General features: G+C 39.5%; 2 protein-coding genes across 2 annotated transcripts; both read left to right on the top strand.

The window, feature by feature from the left end:
* The first annotated feature begins 12 nt into the window (after nucleotides 1-12).
* Nucleotides 13-6,260, top strand: LOC146385044 (platelet endothelial cell adhesion molecule). Its single transcript, XM_084930582.1, has 13 exons — nucleotides 13-117; nucleotides 214-240; nucleotides 338-464; nucleotides 547-728; nucleotides 991-1,174; nucleotides 3,110-3,213; nucleotides 3,332-3,604; nucleotides 3,701-4,006; nucleotides 4,083-4,184; nucleotides 4,270-4,297; nucleotides 5,132-5,180; nucleotides 5,281-5,346; nucleotides 5,428-6,260. The coding sequence occupies exons 1-13, from the start codon at nucleotides 87-89 to the stop codon at nucleotides 5,494-5,496; spliced, it is 1,548 nt and encodes a 515-aa protein (XP_084786708.1). The 5' UTR covers nucleotides 13-86; the 3' UTR covers nucleotides 5,497-6,260.
* Nucleotides 6,261-11,007: 4,747 nt separating this feature from the next.
* syngr2b (synaptogyrin 2b) lies at nucleotides 11,008-20,953 on the top strand. The gene is made up of 4 exons (XM_084930594.1): nucleotides 11,008-11,321; nucleotides 15,278-15,515; nucleotides 16,949-17,085; nucleotides 18,693-20,953. The coding sequence occupies exons 1-4, from the start codon at nucleotides 11,202-11,204 to the stop codon at nucleotides 18,951-18,953; spliced, it is 756 nt and encodes a 251-aa protein (XP_084786720.1). The 5' UTR covers nucleotides 11,008-11,201; the 3' UTR covers nucleotides 18,954-20,953.
* The last annotated feature ends 70 nt before the right edge of the window (nucleotides 20,954-21,023 follow it).

Raw genomic sequence — 21,023 nt, 5'->3', positions numbered from 1 at the left:
AACTGTCACACTTGTGTCTGACAGCAGCTCCCTGTAATAATTTTCAAGGACTAATGTTGTATTAAAGTCTGTTGTTTTTCCAGAAGATGCTTGCTTCCTTCTTTGTGGTCATTCTGGGTAAGCAACACAAAGGGAACCACAGTAAACTTAATATTTCGCAATGTTAAAATCTTCTAATCTCTTTAATTTCTTTCTCTTTTTTCATCCCTGCAGGGTTGTGCTGCTGCTTCAAGGAAAGCAGTAAGTGAGCGTTACTGTTTGTATGTGTGTATTTTAATTGTGTTGTTGTTGATTCTTTTTGTGATATTTTCATTGTCTTTCTTTCTATTTTTCATAGGTCAGTTTTTTCTGGGGCATCCACAACTGTATGGCCCCAATGAGGCTTTGGTGGAAAAGTATGAAGAGTTTCAATGTGAAGTACCGAATCACCCGATAAATCACGAAATCCTGCTGCAGATATTTAAGTGGGTACATTCAATTTAACCACGGTGGTGAGACACATTACATTAAATGATGACATTTTTCTAATTACTACCCTTTTTACAGGGAGGATGACCCCAAAAAGGTATTGGGTGAATCCACTTCACTGGAAGGGGAGGCTGCAAACATTCCCATGGTTATCAAAAAGCGTTATGACGGCTATCTGAAGTGTGTGGCTAGCGTACAAAACCGCTCTATCTCTCATATTAATTCCACATCCAGCAACCTACACTATTTAAAGGTTATCGGTGAGTCCCTTTATTTATATGCATATAAACAGTTGCTGACTATCACTCTGTGTTGTCTTTATTCTCTTTTAATTATTTTTTTAATAAAACTGTTTTATTGTGTTTCACCAGTGCTTTGGGTATATAAAAAAAAAAACATAACTGCTTTTGTTTTTGAAGTTGGGGGCTGAAGTTTGGGGAAAAAGTAGTCAGTATCAATAAGCATTACTGTTGTTCAGAAAGTGCACCAGGATCTCAGCCTGTTCTTGTGTCTGTCCTGCAGAGCCGGTGAAAGGTGCACAGATCATCAATTCTGGTCCAGATGACTTCTTTGAGGGAGAAACACTTCAGCTAATCTGTCAACTTAGCGCTGGAAATTATATCTCCTACAAATGGCTGCACAATGATCAGTTTGTATCGCCGTCTTCCCTCCGTCATATTTATGACAACCAGCTCACGATCTACAGGTTAGTGACAATCAAATGAAGCAATCCAGCAGGTGCATGTTACTAATAATCAACAGTCCACTTACATTTGAGCTTCTGACAGCGTAGGATTATCTAAAAACTGATTGTACCTCACTGTAAAATCCTCACTGTAATTAAATTTGTATTATGATATTTGGGGAAAAATACTAGTTGGAAATAAAAATTGAATTAGTTTAGTTTAACTTGACATGTGCCCTTTGTTTTGTCCATACACAAATAATGTTTTAAAAAAGAACTAATAAGTTTATTTGCAAAGAATTATAATGAATTTTCTGCTCATGAAGGAAAACACAAACAGTATCATAAAATGTATCATAAAAAGTTTCTCTGAAGAACCTGTCCTGAAAATTATCAGTGGCACAAATCATATATGACAAACTTAAAGTAAACAAGATGCTGCAGCCTCTTTTCTTCTGTGATGTACAAATCATTCAAGATATGTTAAACACTGACTGAGAAAACAACATAAACTGTGCACTCAAGTCACGGCCATGTGCTGCAAATCAAATGCACTCGATTACCTGATCATCACCAAGTGCGACCAAGTTTAAGTTTAGTGAAATACAAACACAGCCAACAGCTCATACTCACTGTCAAGCACGATGGAGAGCTGATGATTTGGGCTGGTTTTGCAACGACAGATGTTTTCAGTCATTGAGTTGTTCATGAACACCTATAAGTATTGCACAGTCAAATGTGAGGCCATCTGTCCAACAGCTAAAGCTTTGCCCAAACTGGGTCATGTAATGATTCCAAGCATACATACAAATCTACAACAGAATGACTGAAAAAGAAAAGAATCAAGGTGCTGCGAATGCACAAAGTCCACACCTCTGATTTAAATGTTGTGGCAGGACCTTAAAAGGGCTGTGCGTAAATGAATACTACTAAAAGTCAATGAAATCAAGTAGTATTTTAAAGAAGAATGGGCCAAAATGTCTGATGTTTTACGGTGGCCCTGAGAGGCCTGCAACTTAAGAAAACACCAGTAATAAGAAAAACGCTGCAAAAGCACACAAAACACAACCAAAATAGGAAAAACAACAACGGAAACAGGAAAAAAGAAAATAGAAATAGGAAAAAACAGATTTCCAAAAGCACAAGGGAAGTGTTTCTGGGGAGACAATAACCCGACGGACCAGTTGCAGGAACCCAAAACATGGTAGGTGTGTTTTATCATGATTCATATAATACTGATGATGGATTTTTAGGCTAATAGTTAGGCTAACACTCTTTCCTCACAAAACCGATAGATCCTCCACTTATTTTAAGTGTCTCCCAGCACAATTCTTAGCATATTTTGGTTCCTGCAACTGGTCCGTCGGTTTATTGTCTCCCCAGAAACACTTCCCTTGTGCTTTTGGAAATCAGTTTCTTCCTATTTATGTTTTCTTTTTTCCTATTTCCGTTGTGTTTTGTGTGCTTTTGCAGCGTTTTTCTTGTTGCTGGTGTTTTCTTAAGTTGCAGTCCGTTTGGCCTCTCAGGACCACCGTAGATGTTGCTGTTTGTCAGTATATACAAGAGAAAACATTGCATAACCATTAAGAATTATCATTTAAGACTGATTAAGAAATCATCAGCTAATTTACGAAACAGTCATTCAGAACAAATGTTTTGACAGATACAATGTTTTTAATTTACCAGGTAGGCCCACCCTAAAGCATACCTGATATTCTTCTTTTGACTCTAACAGGAACTAACAGGGACCTGAAACTAGTGTGATTAGACCATAAACTTATCAGAAAATGATTTAAGAGTCAATCTCTCATAGACTCTAGAACTCCTCTAGACTTCTTTTATGTAACTGGAGGAGTCGCCCCCTGCTGGCCATATATTGACACCTATTTTTCCTGTACAGTCTATGGAAACAATAAATTCAAATATTACAGGAATAGTTTTCTTTGTCACCCTCAGAACAAATCCTCAAGACAGTGGCTCCTACAAGTGTGTGGCTACCAACGTCTTCAACAAAACAGTCTTCACCTCCAACAGCTCTGAAATTGAAATCACAGTCAAAGGTTAGCACTCATTTTGTGGGGAAAAATCCTTCTGGTCATGTTTTTGTAAATTCATCATGGTTTGTTTTTATGACAGCAGATCAACAAAATAACATCACTCTTCTTACTCTTCTTTCAGAGTTTGTGTCAACCCCTGACATCTCCTTCACTGTGTTAAAGGAAGAGCCCCAAAATTATTTTGCGATAGTTGTCTGTAACTCAACACGAGGAGATCTGCCTATCACCTACTCGCTGTACCGTGAGAAAGAGCAGGTCATCAACATGACAGTGGAAGAGAGACATTCCGTGTTTAAGCTTCCTTTGGTCTTGGACCGCCACTTAGGCTTTCTCAGATGCCATGCGAGCAACGGAGAACAGACCACATACAGTCAGTGGTTGCCCTTGCATGTTGGTATGTTTTTAAAACTGTTAACAAATTACTGAGATAAGCATGTGTTTTTACGGTTAACATCTATTTGTCTTGACATCCCTTTCTGGCATCCAACAGTCCCTGTTAGTGGACCTGTGACAATGCATTATGACTACGACACTGGAGAAAACTACGCTGTAACTGGCCTGAGGTTCTACTGCAAAGTGGAGAAGGGATCACATCCACACTATCAGTGGTTCCACGACAAAACCCTCCTAAAGGATCGAGGAACCTATTACTATGTGGTGGACCAGATGCCACAACAATCGATACTCCTGCTACCTGTGGGGAGGGAAAGCGCCGGGACGTACCACTGTGAAGTATCAGACAGCTTCGACAACAGCACCGCCATAAGCAGCAAGAGGCGATATTTGGATAAAGAAGGTACAGTTGATTTGAGTCAAACATACAGATACCAGGTGACAGCTTGAATCATCTCTTCATCTTCCTCCCCCTCTAGTGCTGAACCGCATTCCTGACTTTGTAGTGGGAGTCGTATTTGGAAGTTTTGCCTTTTTGATTTTCCTGATGTCTGCTTGTTGCTGGATTGGAGTGATTTTCAGTGAGTACAGATGCTTTTTCTTTCATCTCGTTTTGCAGCCTTTGCATTTGCTGCTGAGAAATAACATTATTCACTTTCGTTTCAGGGAAGAGGCAGTATGGAGAAAAGTCTCTGTGAGTTATTTCTTTGTTTAATTCTGAAAATGCTGAAAAGTATAGTAACTATAATGTCAATGCTTCCTATGTGAAGGGAACTGTGCTACTTCCTCCAGAGTCAAGTTTTTCTTTGTTTTTATTGGGGTGTTATCCACCATAGGCCACTGAAAGAAACAATGGTGGACTATAAGTAACAAAGTAAAGTTGCCCCGCTTCCTGTTTTCCTTTTGCAGCACAGCAGCTTTTCAAAGAACAGCAACAATGAATGTAATGTTCAAGCCTAGATTCTTATTTGTTTGTGGTTAAATATTAAAGCTATCAAGGGAAAAACTCTACTGTATGTTAGATGCTACACCCTTCTTGTCTACAGTTAAGACTCACCATCACAGGGTTACCAGAGAGCTATGAGTACATTTGTGATCCTGTCTTTAATGACATGTTAGATTTGGGGAGCTAAGATTGAACATGGGGTACTGTGGTTTGGGAATTTGGAAAAATTGGGGGGGTTTTTTATGATAATGGAACTGAAACAAGTGATCAATGTGTCTTATAAAAACGTCACATGAAATGCTACTTACTTATTTTTGACTTCACTAAAATGGGTCAGCTTTCAACAACCTAACAGCAGTTTAAGATATGAATAATGAATGAAATAAAATGAATAACATGGAAGTCTGTGGGGATTGAATCACTTTGGGGTATTAAAGTAACTGTAGTTGTTTTGAATTTGGCTACTTTTTTCACACCCCTTTCTCTCCTTCCCTTGTACGGGACTGTAAAAATGTCTGTGCTTGCACACTTAATCATTCCTAAGACAGCTATAGCCTACATGTGCATTTTGTCTCTTTGCAGGTGGAGCTTGGAGATGCAGAGAAGCAAAGCTGTATATGAGGACGAGCTGGTAAGTGGCGATTTCTTTAGTGCATTCAATGACATACTGATTGTATTGTACCACTTTACTCCCAGCACAGTAAGCACCACTCAATAATGTCTTCTTATAGGACTTTTCAGTCCACAGTGATGATTCTGATCTGCTGAAAGCAGCGAGAGAGGATGAATTCGATCAGGTGAGGCCAGATAAGTTTCTTACGTCACCCAGTTAGAGATAAACAAGCCGTTGAAGTATTTTGTTTGTTTTCTCCCCTCAGGCATCTGAATCCTCTAAAGATGAATGGCCTCAGATTCAGAAGAAGACTTTGAAGGATGAACCAGTTTAAAGAACTACGTGGATGTTTGCTCTCTAAACGTGAACTGTTGTAGTGAAATAAACATTTGGTCAGTGCTGCAGCGTCCTTACAGAATGAGCACTTTTACCAGTTATCTGTAAAACATTGTGAAGGAGAAGTTAAGTCAGAGGTGCCAAGTTTAATACTGATGAGGATGAGGGAAACAAAATTAAAAAAGAAAGAACTCTTTAACCAGTGGAATCATTTTTGACTCCAGTTGTATATTTATATGTGCCTGTGTGATATTTTTTGATTGCAAAATTGTTTTCTAACATGAGTTTGTCAGTTTACTTGTTCCACGGCTTTTCTTTGTGCTTTACAGGAATTGGGTGATTTGTATGCACGGATTAAGGAAAGTTATGTGTTTGTTTGGTTTGTTTATTTGTATCATCATTTTCACTCGTATCCTCTACATTGTAATGTTTTGCAGTGAAAACTGGCTAACAGACCAGGATATAGCAAGCTCCGAGTGTTGCAGAAAATATTAAATATTACATATTTAAAAACAACAAATTTGTTTAGACTGTGTCTGAAATAGAAGAAAGGATGAAAACACAGCTGGGCTATGATGATTTTATTGTAATTATTTGTTGGTCAAACTATTACAAAGTTATCAGTTCATCTATATTTTGGTGTGAAAAATGATGATAGCATATAATTTAGCATAGCAATTTTATTTTATTTTTTTTGGGGGGGGGTGGAATGGTAAAACGTTTAATACAAGAATTCTCTAAATAAATCATCTTTCGTTTGTACGTTCGTGTTTGTCTTAACTCATTTCTGGATAAAGACTTTTGAAACACATAATTGACTACATTATAAAGTGTATGAATTTTAGTCATACATGAAGGAAAGTGTACATGAATGAGCTTATGGCCATTATAGTCAGTAAAACCACTTGGTTACTTGACAAATAATCAATTTGTTTCTAAAATGTTTTATAGAAACTTTGCACACTTTCTGTTCTGCACAATGTTGCCGCCATTTGTGAAAGGTTGTATCTACCACTGGAAAAAAATACTTTTTTTTGCCACCTATACGTCGTCTATGAGTAAAAATCTGGGGTTATTATCTACTTTTTTAAAAATTCAAATATCTAAAATGTATTTTTCTAAATTAGATAATAACTTAAATTGTGTGTCATTGCTGTGAAATTTTCAGATAATAACACAAGATTTTGACCTATAGTTGGCTTTCTTTTGTGTCTGAAATAAGCTTCTTTATTCTTAGCCTCACCACACCTGGAATAAAAATGCACTACATTAAAATAAAACAAAACATACATTTAACATTGAATACATATTTGATACATTGGGGTGGCTGTAGCTCAGGAGCTAGAGCATGTCACCTATCAATCTGAAGGTTGGTTGTCTGCTCCAGTCTGCTCTGCTGCATCTATCAGAGTGTGAATGCTAGATGAAAAGCACAGAAAAAAGTGCTTGTGTGAATCGGTGAATGAGGCAAATTGTATAAGAGCGCTTTGAGTGCTCAGTTATATATAAGAGGTGTAATTGGTCCAGTTCTAGAAATTCTGGTAAGTAATGGCTCTCAGAAAATGAAGATTTCTGCAGGGAACCTGTGTAGAGCTTTAACGGGTAAACAGGGTCATTCCTGAATTATGCTTCAGTGGGAAATCTACATGACCCCTACACCATTACCTCCATGGCGGTATTTGCCAAAAAATGATTGAGGGAATTTAAGCTTTTATAAATGGCTTTTTGACTTAAAATCTGTCAAAAATAGGTGAGTCATATCCAGTGTTGGGACTAACGCGTTATTAAGTAACGCATTACAGTAACTACGTTATTATTGTGGTAACGAGCACGGTAACTAGTTATTATGCCAAAACCAGGAACGCGTTACTCGTTACTGGGATTTAAATAGGCTCGTTATTCGTTACTTCGTGTGGTGGCTACCGCGGAGCTTCCACAGATTCAATAACATTAGCAAGTGGTGGAGGCCAGCAGGTGGATGAAGGAAAAGGGAGGCAAGAGGAGAGACCCGAAGCAGCCGCCGGTCCGAGTATCAGGTGAACTGAACTTCAGGTAAGAAGTTATGACCTGCAGTGTATCTGAGTCACATATAAATCAAGTTTAGGTGGAGTTTATTTTCGTTGTGCTGACTTTTTCGTACTGCGTGCTAGCTAGCATGACGGAGTTTCTATACAGCTGGGTGGGTGCTATGTTACTGATGTTGAACTTTATTTTGTTCATACGGTTAATTATTAGAGTTGCCAACTGTCCCGTAAAAAACAGAATCGTCTCGTATTCAGAGAAAATATTACGGGTTTCGTATTGAGGTGAAAAGGAACATTTTGTCCCGGACTTCAGCTACAATGAAAAAGACACAAAGCTGGATTTATTCTGTGTTTACGCTGCACAGCTGCCTCTTCTTCTCTCATTCTCTCCCCCTCCCTCTCCTGTTTCTACTTCAATCATGAAACTGATCAATGATCAGCTGATCGGCTTTTCTCTCTTGTTTATTTATGGCCCACTTTGCGCCAGAAAGAGGAAACCAGCGGATGTCGCGCTAAACAACAGCAGCACGTTTAAGCTTGATCAGCTGTTGTTAGAATTTATTTAATATTACTTTCTACTATCAGCTGATGTTTGCTGGAGCCACAGCTGTAAAGCTGCTGGTCATGATATCCGTTTGGTTATCTGGTGAGATGGAAACATAAAGATGAAACCAGGAGATGTCCTTACTGAATCATCAGAGCTGAACAGGTGATGGAGAAACAGGTTTACCTTTTAGGTGACATGAATGAGTTGAAGGGAAGTTATGAACTGTTTCTGAGAGACAAATAACACCAGGATCCTTTTTTTACTTAGCTGACAGCTGATAACTGTGCAGGGGTGGGTCTAGCAAAGTGTTGCCAGGGGGGCAGGTAGGGCATTAACAGGGAGAGGGGGGCACAAGGAAATACTTTTCTTTCTTATTCTCATTTAAAATGTCTCGCTTTTAAAAAAAAATAATTATCTGAGTCTTACAACAAACGATTGATAGATTAATGCATATATACCATCAGAACAGTGTACATCACTGTCACAACAGCGTTTGTTTTCATTCAAAGGCTTTATGATTTTTCCTATAATGGTGGGCCGGTCTCTAGTCAAAATGCCCGGGACGATTTTTTTTTGTCCCAGTCCAGCCCTGTAAGCAGCTCATCTGCAGTCTGGTGTTACCTACATCTTCCTATTCAGAAGGCAGAATTTCCGAGTTCTGAGTACAATCGAAAGCACCACGACTGCAGTTTTTGTGTTGGATGTAAAAAGCAGGCTAGAATCATGCGGCGGTCAACGACGGTCCAGGCATGGGATTTCTCTCGTGGAAGTGTGCACATTATTTTTTTCCTTTCTATTGGTAGGTGGCACAGTGCACTTGTGGCAAGTAAGCAAGCTAGAAGACTGGCAGTCTGGCTGGGTATCCAGTTACGGAAGCAACACATTAACAAGAGAATTCTGAGTAAAACCAAAGTTACTTTCCCTAGTAACTAGTTACTCTGAAAGTAACGAGTAACTTGAAGTAACTGAGTTACTTTTGATAGAAGTAACTAGTAATGTAACTAAGTTACTAATTTAAAGTAACTTACCCAACACTGGTCATATCACTAAATATCGATCACATCAAGTAATTTAGAGCCAGTGTAGCTGTTGCTGTTCTGTGAGTCTATTGTGCAAGTGGTGTGATATGCCCATGTAGAAAGGACGGCACTGCAACGCTGGACTTGCCCTTACTCTGGGCTCCCTCTTTATTCTGGCAGCTGGTACAAAGAAAACAGCACACAGTCTTCATTAACAGTGTGCAAAGCAACTGCAACATTCAGTTCACCAGCTTGGGAGTTTTTTTTCCTTTTTCTTTCCAAACATAACACTTAACAAATGACTAAGATATATTTATACAACACAACATCAATAAAGTCTTTCTTTTAAAAGTTCTAGCTGAAACCAAACCTGTGATCGTATAGTAGCAGTATTATTTATTTATTTTTTTCTATACAACAGCATCAATTAAAACTTATACTTAACAGTGCCTACCTGGTACAAAGAAAACAGCACACAGTCTTCATTAACAGTGTGCAAAGCAACTGCAACATTCAGTTCTGTTAAAAAGAATTAGAACAATTACAATCCCATAGAGAAGCATTAGAGCTGAGTGCAAGTCAAAAAGCACCCGACTAGCTAACGAGTATTAGCTTAGCATGCTAACTAAAAGTGCTACTCGTGAATAAAGTTACTACCCATGCATCAAAATGCCTGTAACTTTCAGGATACATGCTAGTACTGCTTACAATCAAAATACATGTTGACAATTACCACTATAAGAATGTTTTCCTTAATACACATACAAAATTGACAACAGTATCGCTCACTAGCACCTACCACCAGCTTGGGAGTTTTTTTTCCTTTGCTGAGGCATGCGCTGTGCAGCAATTTGGAACCTTAACAGTTGCTGTTGCTGTGTTTGTCCACCAGGTGGCTCCAACTATTCACAAAGCACATCAATTTTGAGGAAATTCATTAAGCTATTTTCTAACTCTGTTACACCAGAAAGAGCATTCCTATCAAAAAGCAGCTGCTGCAACCAGACTTTTATATATTCTTTATATATCTGGGTAAAAAGTGTCATTGGCATTAAAAATTTGTTTTTCAAGAGAGATCTAGCCAAGGGGGCAGCAGAAACTGTAACAAATATAACATCACAGTTCTAAAAACTTACTGGAAGTAACCAAAAATGACTGGACTGATGACAATATTGGCACAAATATGCAGAGTTAAAAAATACTTCAAAACAAGTTATTTCTTTATTTTATGTATAACCCCTTCATAAATCATGTTCACTACGGTCTATCTACTAATATAAGTAACCAACCAATTTCTGAGCCACACAAGTTTGAAGGCATTTTTGACGGTCAAAATGTGGTTTTAGTGTCAGAGATAGGTTCTTGTTAGGTTTAGGCTAAAGGTTAGGCATTCATTTTTGATGGTTAGGTTTAGGGAACGCATTATGTCAATTAGATTTCCTCACTTAGATATAAAAGGCAAGTATGTGTGTGTGTGACACTTCATGTAGTCCACACAGAACTACATGAAGTGCAAGTGTTCAAACATTGAACGATAGAGACACACAACAGTGCAGCAGAAAAGTGCAACAATGGGTTGTGCAAAAAGTACTTGAAGTAATGGGATGTATGAATGTGTGTGTGTGTGTGTTGTTTTTTTTGTTTGTTTGTTTGTTTTTCAGAGGCAAACTTATTTGTCCCGCTAGCGTTTCCATATCTCATCAGTTCTGATAGTTTGTCTGCGTTTTTGAGTCCTTATGTTGACGCTGTTATTATTATCATTCTTATAGTTGTTATGATCGTATTATCGCGATGGTTGTTGTTCTCTCGCTGAAGACTCCAGTGAAAAAATAGCCGAAAACGCGCAGTAAGCGTCGGTAATTCTGAGCGGACCAATCACAGTAGCTGATAGTTACTTCGCCACCAAGTTTTGTTACGACGTATTTCCCGCTGCAGAGTAACTTGGCCACAGTTTTCTGTGTAGCCCCGCCCCTTCTGCGCACAGCCGCTAGCTCAGGTGTCTCCGAGCTGGTCCCACTTGAGTGAAGGAGGCGGCGGTAGCTGGTAGTTTTAGTCGACTGTGACCGGAGCGTTGCTTTCCCCTTAGGTCTACTCGCGCCGGAGGATCGGCTGAATGGCAGACATGGAGGAGACGGGCGGTGTAAGTGCGTACGGAGCTGCGCTCGCAGGAGGAGGTTTCGACTTTTACAAGTTTATCCGCCAGCCTCAGACCATCGTGCGCTTTCTCAGCTGGGTGAGTGCTGTTTGTGTTTGAAACTAAAGGTCCAGCGGGGTATGTGAGCAAGTCCGCGCACAGAGGTAAAGAGATGAGATATGTTGTTAATACGGGACAGCGGGCAGCTTTGTGCGCTTCCTCCGGCGGGCGTCGTATTTACAGCAAGACTCTCCGTGACAGCGCCGCAGGTCACCCCCGCTGCTGCTGACTGAAAACTGCACTTCCGGGAAAACGCTACCTACCAGATATCAGCATTAATAATTATCTCCTTATAATCCACGAGATTACATTCTCATAATTTCACTTCACACAGCGGATGGAAGTCGATGTTTTTAAAAGTCTTTATTATTCGAGGCTGAAGCGACAGAGTAGGTGGTGTTTGCATTAAAAAGGGGAAATCGTGCTGAGAGAAAGTTCTCGGAACTTTTACAGCCCTAATCACCTGTTGCTGGGTAAATCTTAAGGCACGCAGAATGTGTTATGTGCAAAGTCCTAAATGAATCTCAATGAGACCGTTGATATAGTGAAAAACATACTGTTGTGCAACCCTGAGTGACTGAAGCAGACACCGAAGGACCGTTTTCTGTCCTTGAACACTTCCTAGTTGAAATCGAGCTACTACATCTCCACAGAATGTACTAAGCTTGACTGTCGTGTGCTTTGTAAATGAAAATTAATATTCTCCCGTGCAGGACAGGCCCGGGCAAAGACGAGCGCACACATTAACCTGCAGAGTGAACAGTTTTTAGTGTGGCAGATGAGGACAGACTGTGCCCTTGGCTGTAGATGTTGTCTGTGTGCATGTGTGTGTCAGTGGTAAACAGGGGCTAACAGGCAGGTAAGGTGACACCCCCTACTCTGTTATGCTTGATGAATGTGTGCTACTGATCTCCCCCTCTGACTCGCACACATATGCAGTGCAGCTGTGCTCATCTCAGATTCTTCCAGGCTGGATCACTGTGTATCTCTGGTGATTTTAATCTTAGAAAATGACACCTGCATGTGTGATTGCACAAAAGAGGAGCACACCTGGTCCTGGGACCAGTGTTATCATAGTTTTTATTTAACTTTTTTTTCATTTTCCATTAACGCTGGCATTTATTGCAGGATTGTGTGTAACGAATGAATTGTGTACCAGTGAATGGAATATGTTGCCCGGCTGTTGTAACTAGGCAAATATTTTTTTTAATACAAAAACTTTTGCAATATCATTCAACACAGTTTAACCTTTATTGGAATACCGCATTACCACATAGTGTGCTCCAAAACATGGGAAAAGGAGAAGTGCGAACCGCCTCCAGTTCCTCAGAACTTTCCAACAACATGATTGTGGAATTTATCTTCCTATTTTATACCAGTTTTCTTAGTAAATATGACTCACCTTACATTCAGTCATCTTACTGCTTTTCGTAGCTTCTCCAGGGCAAACTTCCTGCATGCCTTCCTGAGTTTGCACTTATAATTGGATATAATTGAGAGACCTTTCTAAGTATGAACAGCAACTGTTGTTTAAATAACAGTTTTGACCAATCTGACCACAAACTAAAGACATTTCCTGTATAAAGGGTATGTTCAGTTGTTTCTTTTCCACAGAGTCTTTATATTTTTGTTATTTTGATCACTTGTATTGTTACATATTTTTGCACACCTGTTTGTTTTGGGTTTTTTGTTTGTTTGTTTGCTTTTTGGGTGGAAGGGCTATAACAGCCTTACCTGAAACAAAAAAAGGGCATACACTCGCTCCTGGCCATTAAAAGCGGCTACACCTTCCTTGAAACAGTATATTTGCAGTATATTTATGTAACTAAATGCGTGTCATTTAGGTTTAATGCAAAAACAAGTCATCCAAACAAATCTTATTTGTGTTGCTTATTGACAACTGAAAGTTCAAATCAACATGTGACACTTGTGCGTCAGTTTGACATTTGTTATTCATCGGACAAACACTTTCTGTTCTTTTAAAAATGTACAAAAATTTCCATCTACTCCTCTGAAAGTCCCTGTCTTACTTTTGTTCCATTTTAGGGAACCCCCCCTCCCCGCTTTTCACTTCTCCAATGTGTCTGTCTGCAGCTCATTTTCTGTATCGTTGGTTTCATCCCACCAGCAGGAGTTTGGCCTTCTTTCCCTTCCCACCAGTTAAACAGTCTCTCTCTGTCCTCCTCCCAGATCTCATTATAAGCAATGTTAGGGAGCTAGTGGCATCTCAGGAATCACATGGCAGGCAGCTGCACTCAGAAGTAGGTCACATGGTTAGGTGGGTAACCAGAGCACAGAGAAGCCAACCACGGGACAGCCTGTCAGAGGGAATAAACACTCCACATACTAACATGAAGGAAAATCCATATTTCAGGGGTTGATAGTAAGAAAAGATGTTATGTTATAATTATGTAGCTTGTCCATTTTCCACAAAAGTCACCTGCTTTTGTGACTTTGTTGTTGCTAAATAGTCTCATTTCATTTTGATAGATGTGGTGTGAAGACAAGACAAACCTGGGGGTGTTTGCTAACTTTCTCACATGAGTTCTAAAACAAGGCCTCTTTTGATCCTACTTCCAGCTGTTGGATACAAAAACACATTATTGAAGAATTGGCTGCTTAAAAAAGTATTTTACATGTTGTCTTCATGGCTACAGCACATTACGTATTTTCTAGGAACTTTCATTTTTCATAAAGTTAGAACAATGGCTGTCTGGAAGGAGCTGAAAAGGTCATGTAATGCCTGCAAAGAGTTAAACACCTTCACATGTTTGAAGGTCTGAAAAACAAATAACACTTGAAAGCACAAAGTTCTTTACTTGCCCAACAGGTTTAATTTTTGATTTGCACGCCAACGTTCTGTAAGCTACACTGAACTCACAGATCCAAAGACAGGCGAAGATCTTTTCTTGGTTTTATGTTTATTAACAACAGCAACTAAAATGCAGATTGTTGTTTTCCATCCATTTTGCCAATTTTGGTGACCTTCACTCTAAATATCCAACCTCTGCTTGATGCAGAGACACAGACACACAGTGATACAGCACTTCTTTAGTACTGACACTGATGTCGTTGGGTTCTTGGCAATACAAAGTGTCGATCCTATACCAGTGTAAAATTCATAAACTTTATTCCTAACTATGAGGTAACATCAGACGTGGCATAAAAAATGACTGAAACAAAATGTAACAAGTAAATAAATACATAAATGTAACTATTCATCAGTTACTTAAATAATGCATAGTACAACCAAGAAAACTTATTTGTATTTTTTTGTCATTGTAGTTTGGTATGAGAGTCATTTCTGCATTTTCCTGTCGTTTAAAGTCATGCTGGTTTCTCTCCTCTGGTCTCTGTTTCACCGTGTGCATGATGGGAGACAAGTAAAGGATGATAATGTTACTGTAACTGACAATAACCCTGACAAATGTTAAAGAGAGAGCGAGTGAGAAGCTGACAGTGAGAGCTGCAGCTGCATTTTTACCAGGTTTTCTGGGGGTTTTTTTTCTTCTATTTTAAACCACGAAGAAAAAAGTAGAACTTGTTGGTTTAACAAACCTAAAGTATCTCTAAACTGCTCAGTATCTCCGTCTAGCCTATTGTAGCTCTCCAGGGCACAGTTGTACATGCCGAACATCACATTGGATGAATTTTATTTTTAAACAACAATATTATAATGGTGGATTTGCGGCACATGTTACACATGATAGAAAAATATCTGTTTTTGTTGACTCTTAGCTTATTGAATTCGCTATGAGCGTCACAAGTTTATATGTACATTAAGTCAAATAAGATCAGCTTAAGACTGGACACCTCTGCCGGGGCTGAGATATCCCTACACATCATTCATAAATTGAGTCCAGGAGGATGTCTGAACCCTGATTAGTTTGAGATATTTTGAGCGGTGCAAACATCAGCTTTTACCAACAATTCCACGTTTATTTACTCTTCATTCGTTTTCATTAATGCCCGCCTTCTTTTCTCTTTTTCTGTAGATTTTTGCCATGGTGGTGTTTGCCTGTATCACAGGAGAGGGCTATGTCAACACCCCCTACGAAGCTGAAGCCAAATGCATCTTCAATCACAACGACTCGGCGTGTCATTATGCAGTCGGTATCGGGGTGATTGCTTTCCTGGCATGTGTGGCCTTCCTCGTGTTGGACGTTTACCTGCCTTTTATGAGCAACGCAGAGGAGAGGAGGTTTGCTGTCATTGCTGACCTGGGATTCTCAGGTGAGCATGAACGTTTATTTTTATAAAGATTGCACAAGGAAGAAGAGACTGACAGAAAAACCTGAGGCAATGACAGGCAAAATAATTGGTGGTGATGCAAAGTGGGTGGGTGTGTTTGCAGAAGCGTGTTTACAGCCTGGTGCTAACATAGTTTCAGCCTCTATATGTAATTTATCTATTCGTAGCAGCTGTAAAGAGGGCGAAACCATTTTTTATAACTCACTCATTTGGATTCTGTGAAGAGTTAAAGTTGGGGCATGGCTGCTTTGATTGACAGGTGGCTATAGGTGATTGCTATCTCCTGGGCCTCACCTCTGCTGATTAGAGTCACTGAACTGTACCCCTCGACTCTGTTTGTACTGTTGTTTCTCTTTGGAGCATCTGTCCTTGGGAATATGAATTACCCACTCCTGACATAGAGGGAAGGGTCACTACATGTTAATACAAAGTAGCGCTTAGTGATCACCTTTAATCCTATAGTGCAAGGGTGTCAAACATAAAGGCCCAGTGACCAGAATGGGCCCAATAAAGACTCAAGTCTGGCCCACTGGATGGCTTTGGACAATGTGGAAGGCATAGATTTTTGCATTTTAACTGTGTTTACATAAGTTTTAGATTTATTATTTTTTTTCTACGGATAAAGAGCTCTCACATTGCCATTCATACTACACCAAATTAAGATAAACAATAAAATAACAGAACATTTCCCGATTTTGAGGTCAGAAATATGTTTCTTCTTTCATTCATTTTAATGATGTAGATAAACTCAAACGTATTGTTGAAATGGTGCTTCTTTGTCTTTTTTTAAGATAACTCAGGGATTTTAAATGTGCAGTTAAACTTGGTTCTCTGAATCATTCGCGTCCTGATGGGAGTGCTCTCTTTCAAGATGATACTCGCATCCACTTGGCATGAGCTAAATGGCTACAGCCTTTGCAGTCATCACATCATAAACTAATTGAGCATCTTATGGAGATTATAGATTGAAGTGTTTTCACCACCATCGTCAAAAACGCAAGAAAGCGAGTGATTCATGCATTCAAGCTGTTCCTAAAGTGTGAACTTCTTCATGTCGAAAGCCTCTGAGTGTTGGTGTAATCTGGGACAGACTGCTGACTGTTTCCCTGACATAACGCAGCATTCATCATTGCAACATTAGACGTGGAATGAGCTGCAGGGTGGAGGAGGAGTATGACCTCACATATTCAGATGAAAATAAACAGACATCGGCTTTCCACAGTCAGCCATTCTTCAGGAAAACAAAAGAGTGTTAGTTTGGAAAAACGGCGCGTTTTCCTGTGAGCAGATGGAGACGGAGGAATCCTGTTGTTTATCTTTTCATATCTGTATTTTCAGCTGAACGCTTTTGTTCCTCCATCCAGTGAGGAAAAGGTGATCATTTGTGCGTCTGTTTCTCTGGATGTTTGTTTTAGGAGTGTGGACCTTCCTGTGGTTTGTGTGTTTCTGCCTGTTGGCCAGTCAGTGGAGTAAAACTCCCGATGACCACTCAATCCCCAAAGACGCCGCACGTGCCACCATCGCTTTCTCGTTCTTCTCTATCGCCACCTGGGTGAGTGGGATTGCGGCTTTGATTTAGTCACTTTATCATTCAGTAAAATTTAGTTTTGAAAGTATTGTGTAGATATTTTGATTGTGTACTTGATGTTGTACTTTTTTCTGATTTAAAAGAGTGATTTAACATTTTAGAAAATGTACTGATTCCCTTGCCAAGACTTAGATGTGTTTGTTAACCCCAGTCTTGTAGCTTTTCATTAAAATTAAGATAACAGTGTATCTATGTAGGGCTGCCACGATTAGTCGACTAGTCACGATTACGTCGACTATCAAAATCGTCGACGACTAATTTAATAGTCGACGCGTCGTTTGAAGCTTTGTAAGATCCCAAAAGACGCAGGGATAAGTAGTAGGATTTAAGAGTGTAATAACGGACTGAAACAGAAGATGGCAGCACTGCATGTACAAGGATGCCAGCTGCCGTTAAACCCCGGAGAAGAAGAAACTGTGTCCCAGAATTCATAGCGCGGCCCTGCTCAGTTTCCAACAATGGCGGCAGCTAGTTAGTTTTAATGTTACTCTTATTATTCTTTCTGGGTCACAAAATAAACGTTTAACATATTTTCAGGCGAGAATGTAGCTGTGTAAACTTCAAACATCTGCTCAGTTTATCAAGACACCACATATTTTCAAAAGCGCTCCGACGTTTTTGGAGACGTCTGTTATCCACTAGCTCGTTAGCTAGCCGGGGTTACAGGCTCACTAGAGCCGGTGAGAACACCGGACTCCCGGCAAATCGTTTTCAAACCCACCGCCATCTTTCACTAACTCAGGTTAAATATATATAAGTCACTTAGAGAACTTAAAAATGTTATTGTTTGTCTTTTTTCAGTATTTTATTTGTTCCTGAGTAAATCGGTTTGGCTGAGATTAAAGTTATAGTTTTTACACAGCTGAATAAATGTCAAGCAGACAACTGATTATCAGAAGTGTGAGATGCTCGAGAATATACTGCGGTGTCCTGTTATATTTTAGATAGCAAGGAGCAGACGGCTGGGTTTATTAAACTCCACCGAAACAATCTGCAAACTTCATTAAAATTTAATAAACTATCATCTTGTCTTTATTTTTAGTTAGCGCATACCTTAAACACTTAAAGCTGTAAGCTAATGATAGTTATATAAGAGCAGATGCATGCTGGTGCAATAAGCTGTACGTTTTACGTCCAATGGATGCGTGATCCGATTAGTCGACTAATCGCAAAAATAATCGGTGACTAGTCGACTATCAAAATAATCGTTTGTGGCAGCCCTATATCTATGACAGAGGATAAGGAAAAGCCTAATAAGTCCACTCTAAAGAGCTGCTTACATCTTGGTGCCAGATACCACAGAGCCCCTTCAAATTGTATTTCTATTCCTCAGCAGGTCAGAGCTGCTTCTGGCAGAAAACTGAGGTTTAACACTTTAGGCAGGAATGCTCAGTGTTTTTGGCTCATCGGTGCATAATGAGTGTCTCCCATTAATTTTTTAATCTTGTGTAAAATTTGCATTATTTCTGTTATTGCTGAAAAAATGCTCATTGGCCTCTCGTGTGATTAATTACTTGCACATTTTTCACAGAAGCTTGAATGACTTCAACATTTTTATTCTCATCATGCAGGGAATCCTAACATACTTCGCCCTGGGTCGTTTCCGCCATGGTATAAAGGATGTTGCCATCCCTACCTACACGGAGACTGTGCCGGATATTGCCACCCCTTATCCTCCAACCTATGCCCCCACCTCCTACAATCCCACCACTTACACCCCCACCACTTATACAGCCTATCCCAGCAATTTGCCTGACATCCAACAGCAGCCTCCTCTTGCCCAAAACCTCCCGCCCAAGGTAGATGCCGGCTACCAGCCGCCCAGCTACTGAGACAGAGGGGAGGTCACATGGGCCAGGTGGTGTTCGTCTGTCGGTGGACTGACTGCAGTTGCACTGCACACCCGCAGAGCTATATCATATTGATGTGGTTTCATGCTGATTTAACGATGTCAGATTTGAGAGCCTGAGCAGTGCAACTCCATGTTAGAGAAGAGGAACACTGCTGTTTACGTCGGTGGGTCTGTGATCAGGTCTTAAGACATCAGGCTGACTGCTGAGATTAGTGCTGATGATTGGGTAATCTGACCTTAGACCCCTGTGCAAAGATGCAACTTTTACCTCAAATGAGCAGATCCTGGAGGTAGAAGAGGGTCACATAATGTGACATGAAGAGTGCTTATGACAGCCACAAGTGGAAGAGGCCGGCATTTAATGTGTTGCTCATGAATCTGTTGGAACTTGAGGATATGCATTTATACAAACAATTCACAAGTAAAACTGCCATTTTCATGGTTGTATGTGCCTGATTATATTTTCTTATTTGGTCATACGTTTTGTTTTGTTTGTTCAATTTATTAAGCCTGTGGAGATGCAACTAGTTTACGAGGTATTAATTTAATTAGCAAATGCGAGTTGACTGTTAGTGTGAAAAACTACTGTAAAGCCAAATTCTGACGGAGTTGTATTTTGTGAAACTTGGGAGTCTACATACAACCATAAAATTATCTATCCATAAATTTATTCTTTTCCATGTTTACTAACTGTGAGGACCCTGGATTTAATCAAGTCTGATTGAGGCAAATACAGCAGATTTGTGTTTGTAAAAAAATTGGTTAAATGTTTCCAGCCTGCAGCAGCGTTCATTGGACTTTGATCCCACCTTTAAGATAGAGAGGAGGGAGGAGACTCCACACAACTATGCATTCATTGAACAGATTTACCATATCCTAATACAGACGAGTAATTTATTAACTGCCATTTACAATGCTTTCTTGCTAGCCTGTGAACAGATCAGCCTCACACTTCCTCCAAGGTCTCAGTGACATTTTGTTTCCTCAACACTGATTAATATCTGCTTCTCGGTGTTCACTGTGGGAGAGGAAATATACCCAGTGTGTTAGTATAGTTGCAGAATAAGTGCTTAATTTGCAACATGTGCATCCACCACATACACTTAGAAAATCTGGGGTTTCGCAATGTTGCTTTGTGCCCAACAGTTAAATGTTTGATGGTTTTTAATCTCAGCTGTTGTCGATCTGATTACACTCAAAACTTGGCCTGGCATCAGTTTTGGCGTGGGTGTGCAAACTCTGAATTGTCAGTTGGATGGGCTCATACTCACTAAACATTATTCTTATGCTTCTGCTTTTATATCCATGGATGGGGAATAAGGTTTGTTCCTTTATAAATGTGCATAAATTACTGAAGCCAACTGTATGAAAACATTGCTTATTTATCATTTGTGCATCAAAGGGAGAAATTTGAATGACATATGTAAGATGGTGAATGACAGTAAATTGTGCCATGATTAAATCTTGAAGTTATTTTAAGGTTAAGCAGCTGTGCATCACAGCTGCCCTCACTGCTGTGCGTGAATGATTTTTGTTAATTTCCATACTGTTGAAAGTTCTGAAATCAAAATTGGCAACCTGTAGTTGTCAGTGAAAGGAGCTTGAAATGATTCAGCTATATTTTTTTTCTTTAACATTATTTCCTGTTTGCAGCTTCAAAAGTAAGCCATATCTGCCTCAGTGACAAAAATGTAAAGTGTGATTATTTGCTGCACATATCAAGTACAAAGTATCCTGCATTTGTGCTTTTGCTTAAACGTTAATCATAACTGGGTTAACGCACATAGCCTCATGTTTTAGATGCGAGACTGGTTTGATTTGCATAGTCTGCAAGTTTTATAAACACTGATCAAATTGTGCTTGGTTCATTGGTTTTTCTATCATTTCCTGTTTTGTTTTTGATCAAGTTCAGTTTGTTCTTTTGCCTTCATGTCAATGTCACAGATGCACAACTGTTGAATAAAGTCATAGGTTCAGGCATCTTGTGCATGCTGTGTCATTCATATGCTGTAGTAGTACAAGTTTAATATAGTTTGCAGAGGATATGCTG

Source organism: Perissodus microlepis, chromosome 6 (genome assembly GCF_051167445.1).
Source record: "Perissodus microlepis isolate ML-2025 ecotype Zambia chromosome 6, ASM5116744v1, whole genome shotgun sequence".
In the NCBI taxonomy this organism is placed as follows: domain Eukaryota; kingdom Metazoa; phylum Chordata; class Actinopteri; order Cichliformes; family Cichlidae; genus Perissodus; species Perissodus microlepis.
Note: the sequence above shows the minus strand (reverse complement) of the source record. Positions and strands in the feature narration are given on the sequence as shown.

Bases quoted from the DNA above. Each gene is read 5' to 3' on its own strand.
- LOC146385044 (XM_084930582.1), top strand. From the start codon at position 87: ATGCTTGCTTCCTTCTTTGTGGTCATTCTGG. The intron at 241-337 runs GTAAGTGAGCGT...TATTTTTCATAG, and splicing joins CTGCTGCTTCAAGGAAAGCA to GTCAGTTTTTTCTGGGGCAT. The intron at 3,605-3,700 runs GTATGTTTTTAA...GGCATCCAACAG, and splicing joins GTGGTTGCCCTTGCATGTTG to TCCCTGTTAGTGGACCTGTG.
- syngr2b (XM_084930594.1), top strand. From the start codon at position 11,202: ATGGCAGACATGGAGGAGACGGGCGGTGTAAGTGCGTACGGAGCTGCG. The intron at 11,322-15,277 runs GTGAGTGCTGTT...CTTTTTCTGTAG, and splicing joins TCGTGCGCTTTCTCAGCTGG to ATTTTTGCCATGGTGGTGTT. The intron at 17,086-18,692 runs GTGAGTGGGATT...CTCATCATGCAG, and splicing joins TCTTCTCTATCGCCACCTGG to GGAATCCTAACATACTTCGC.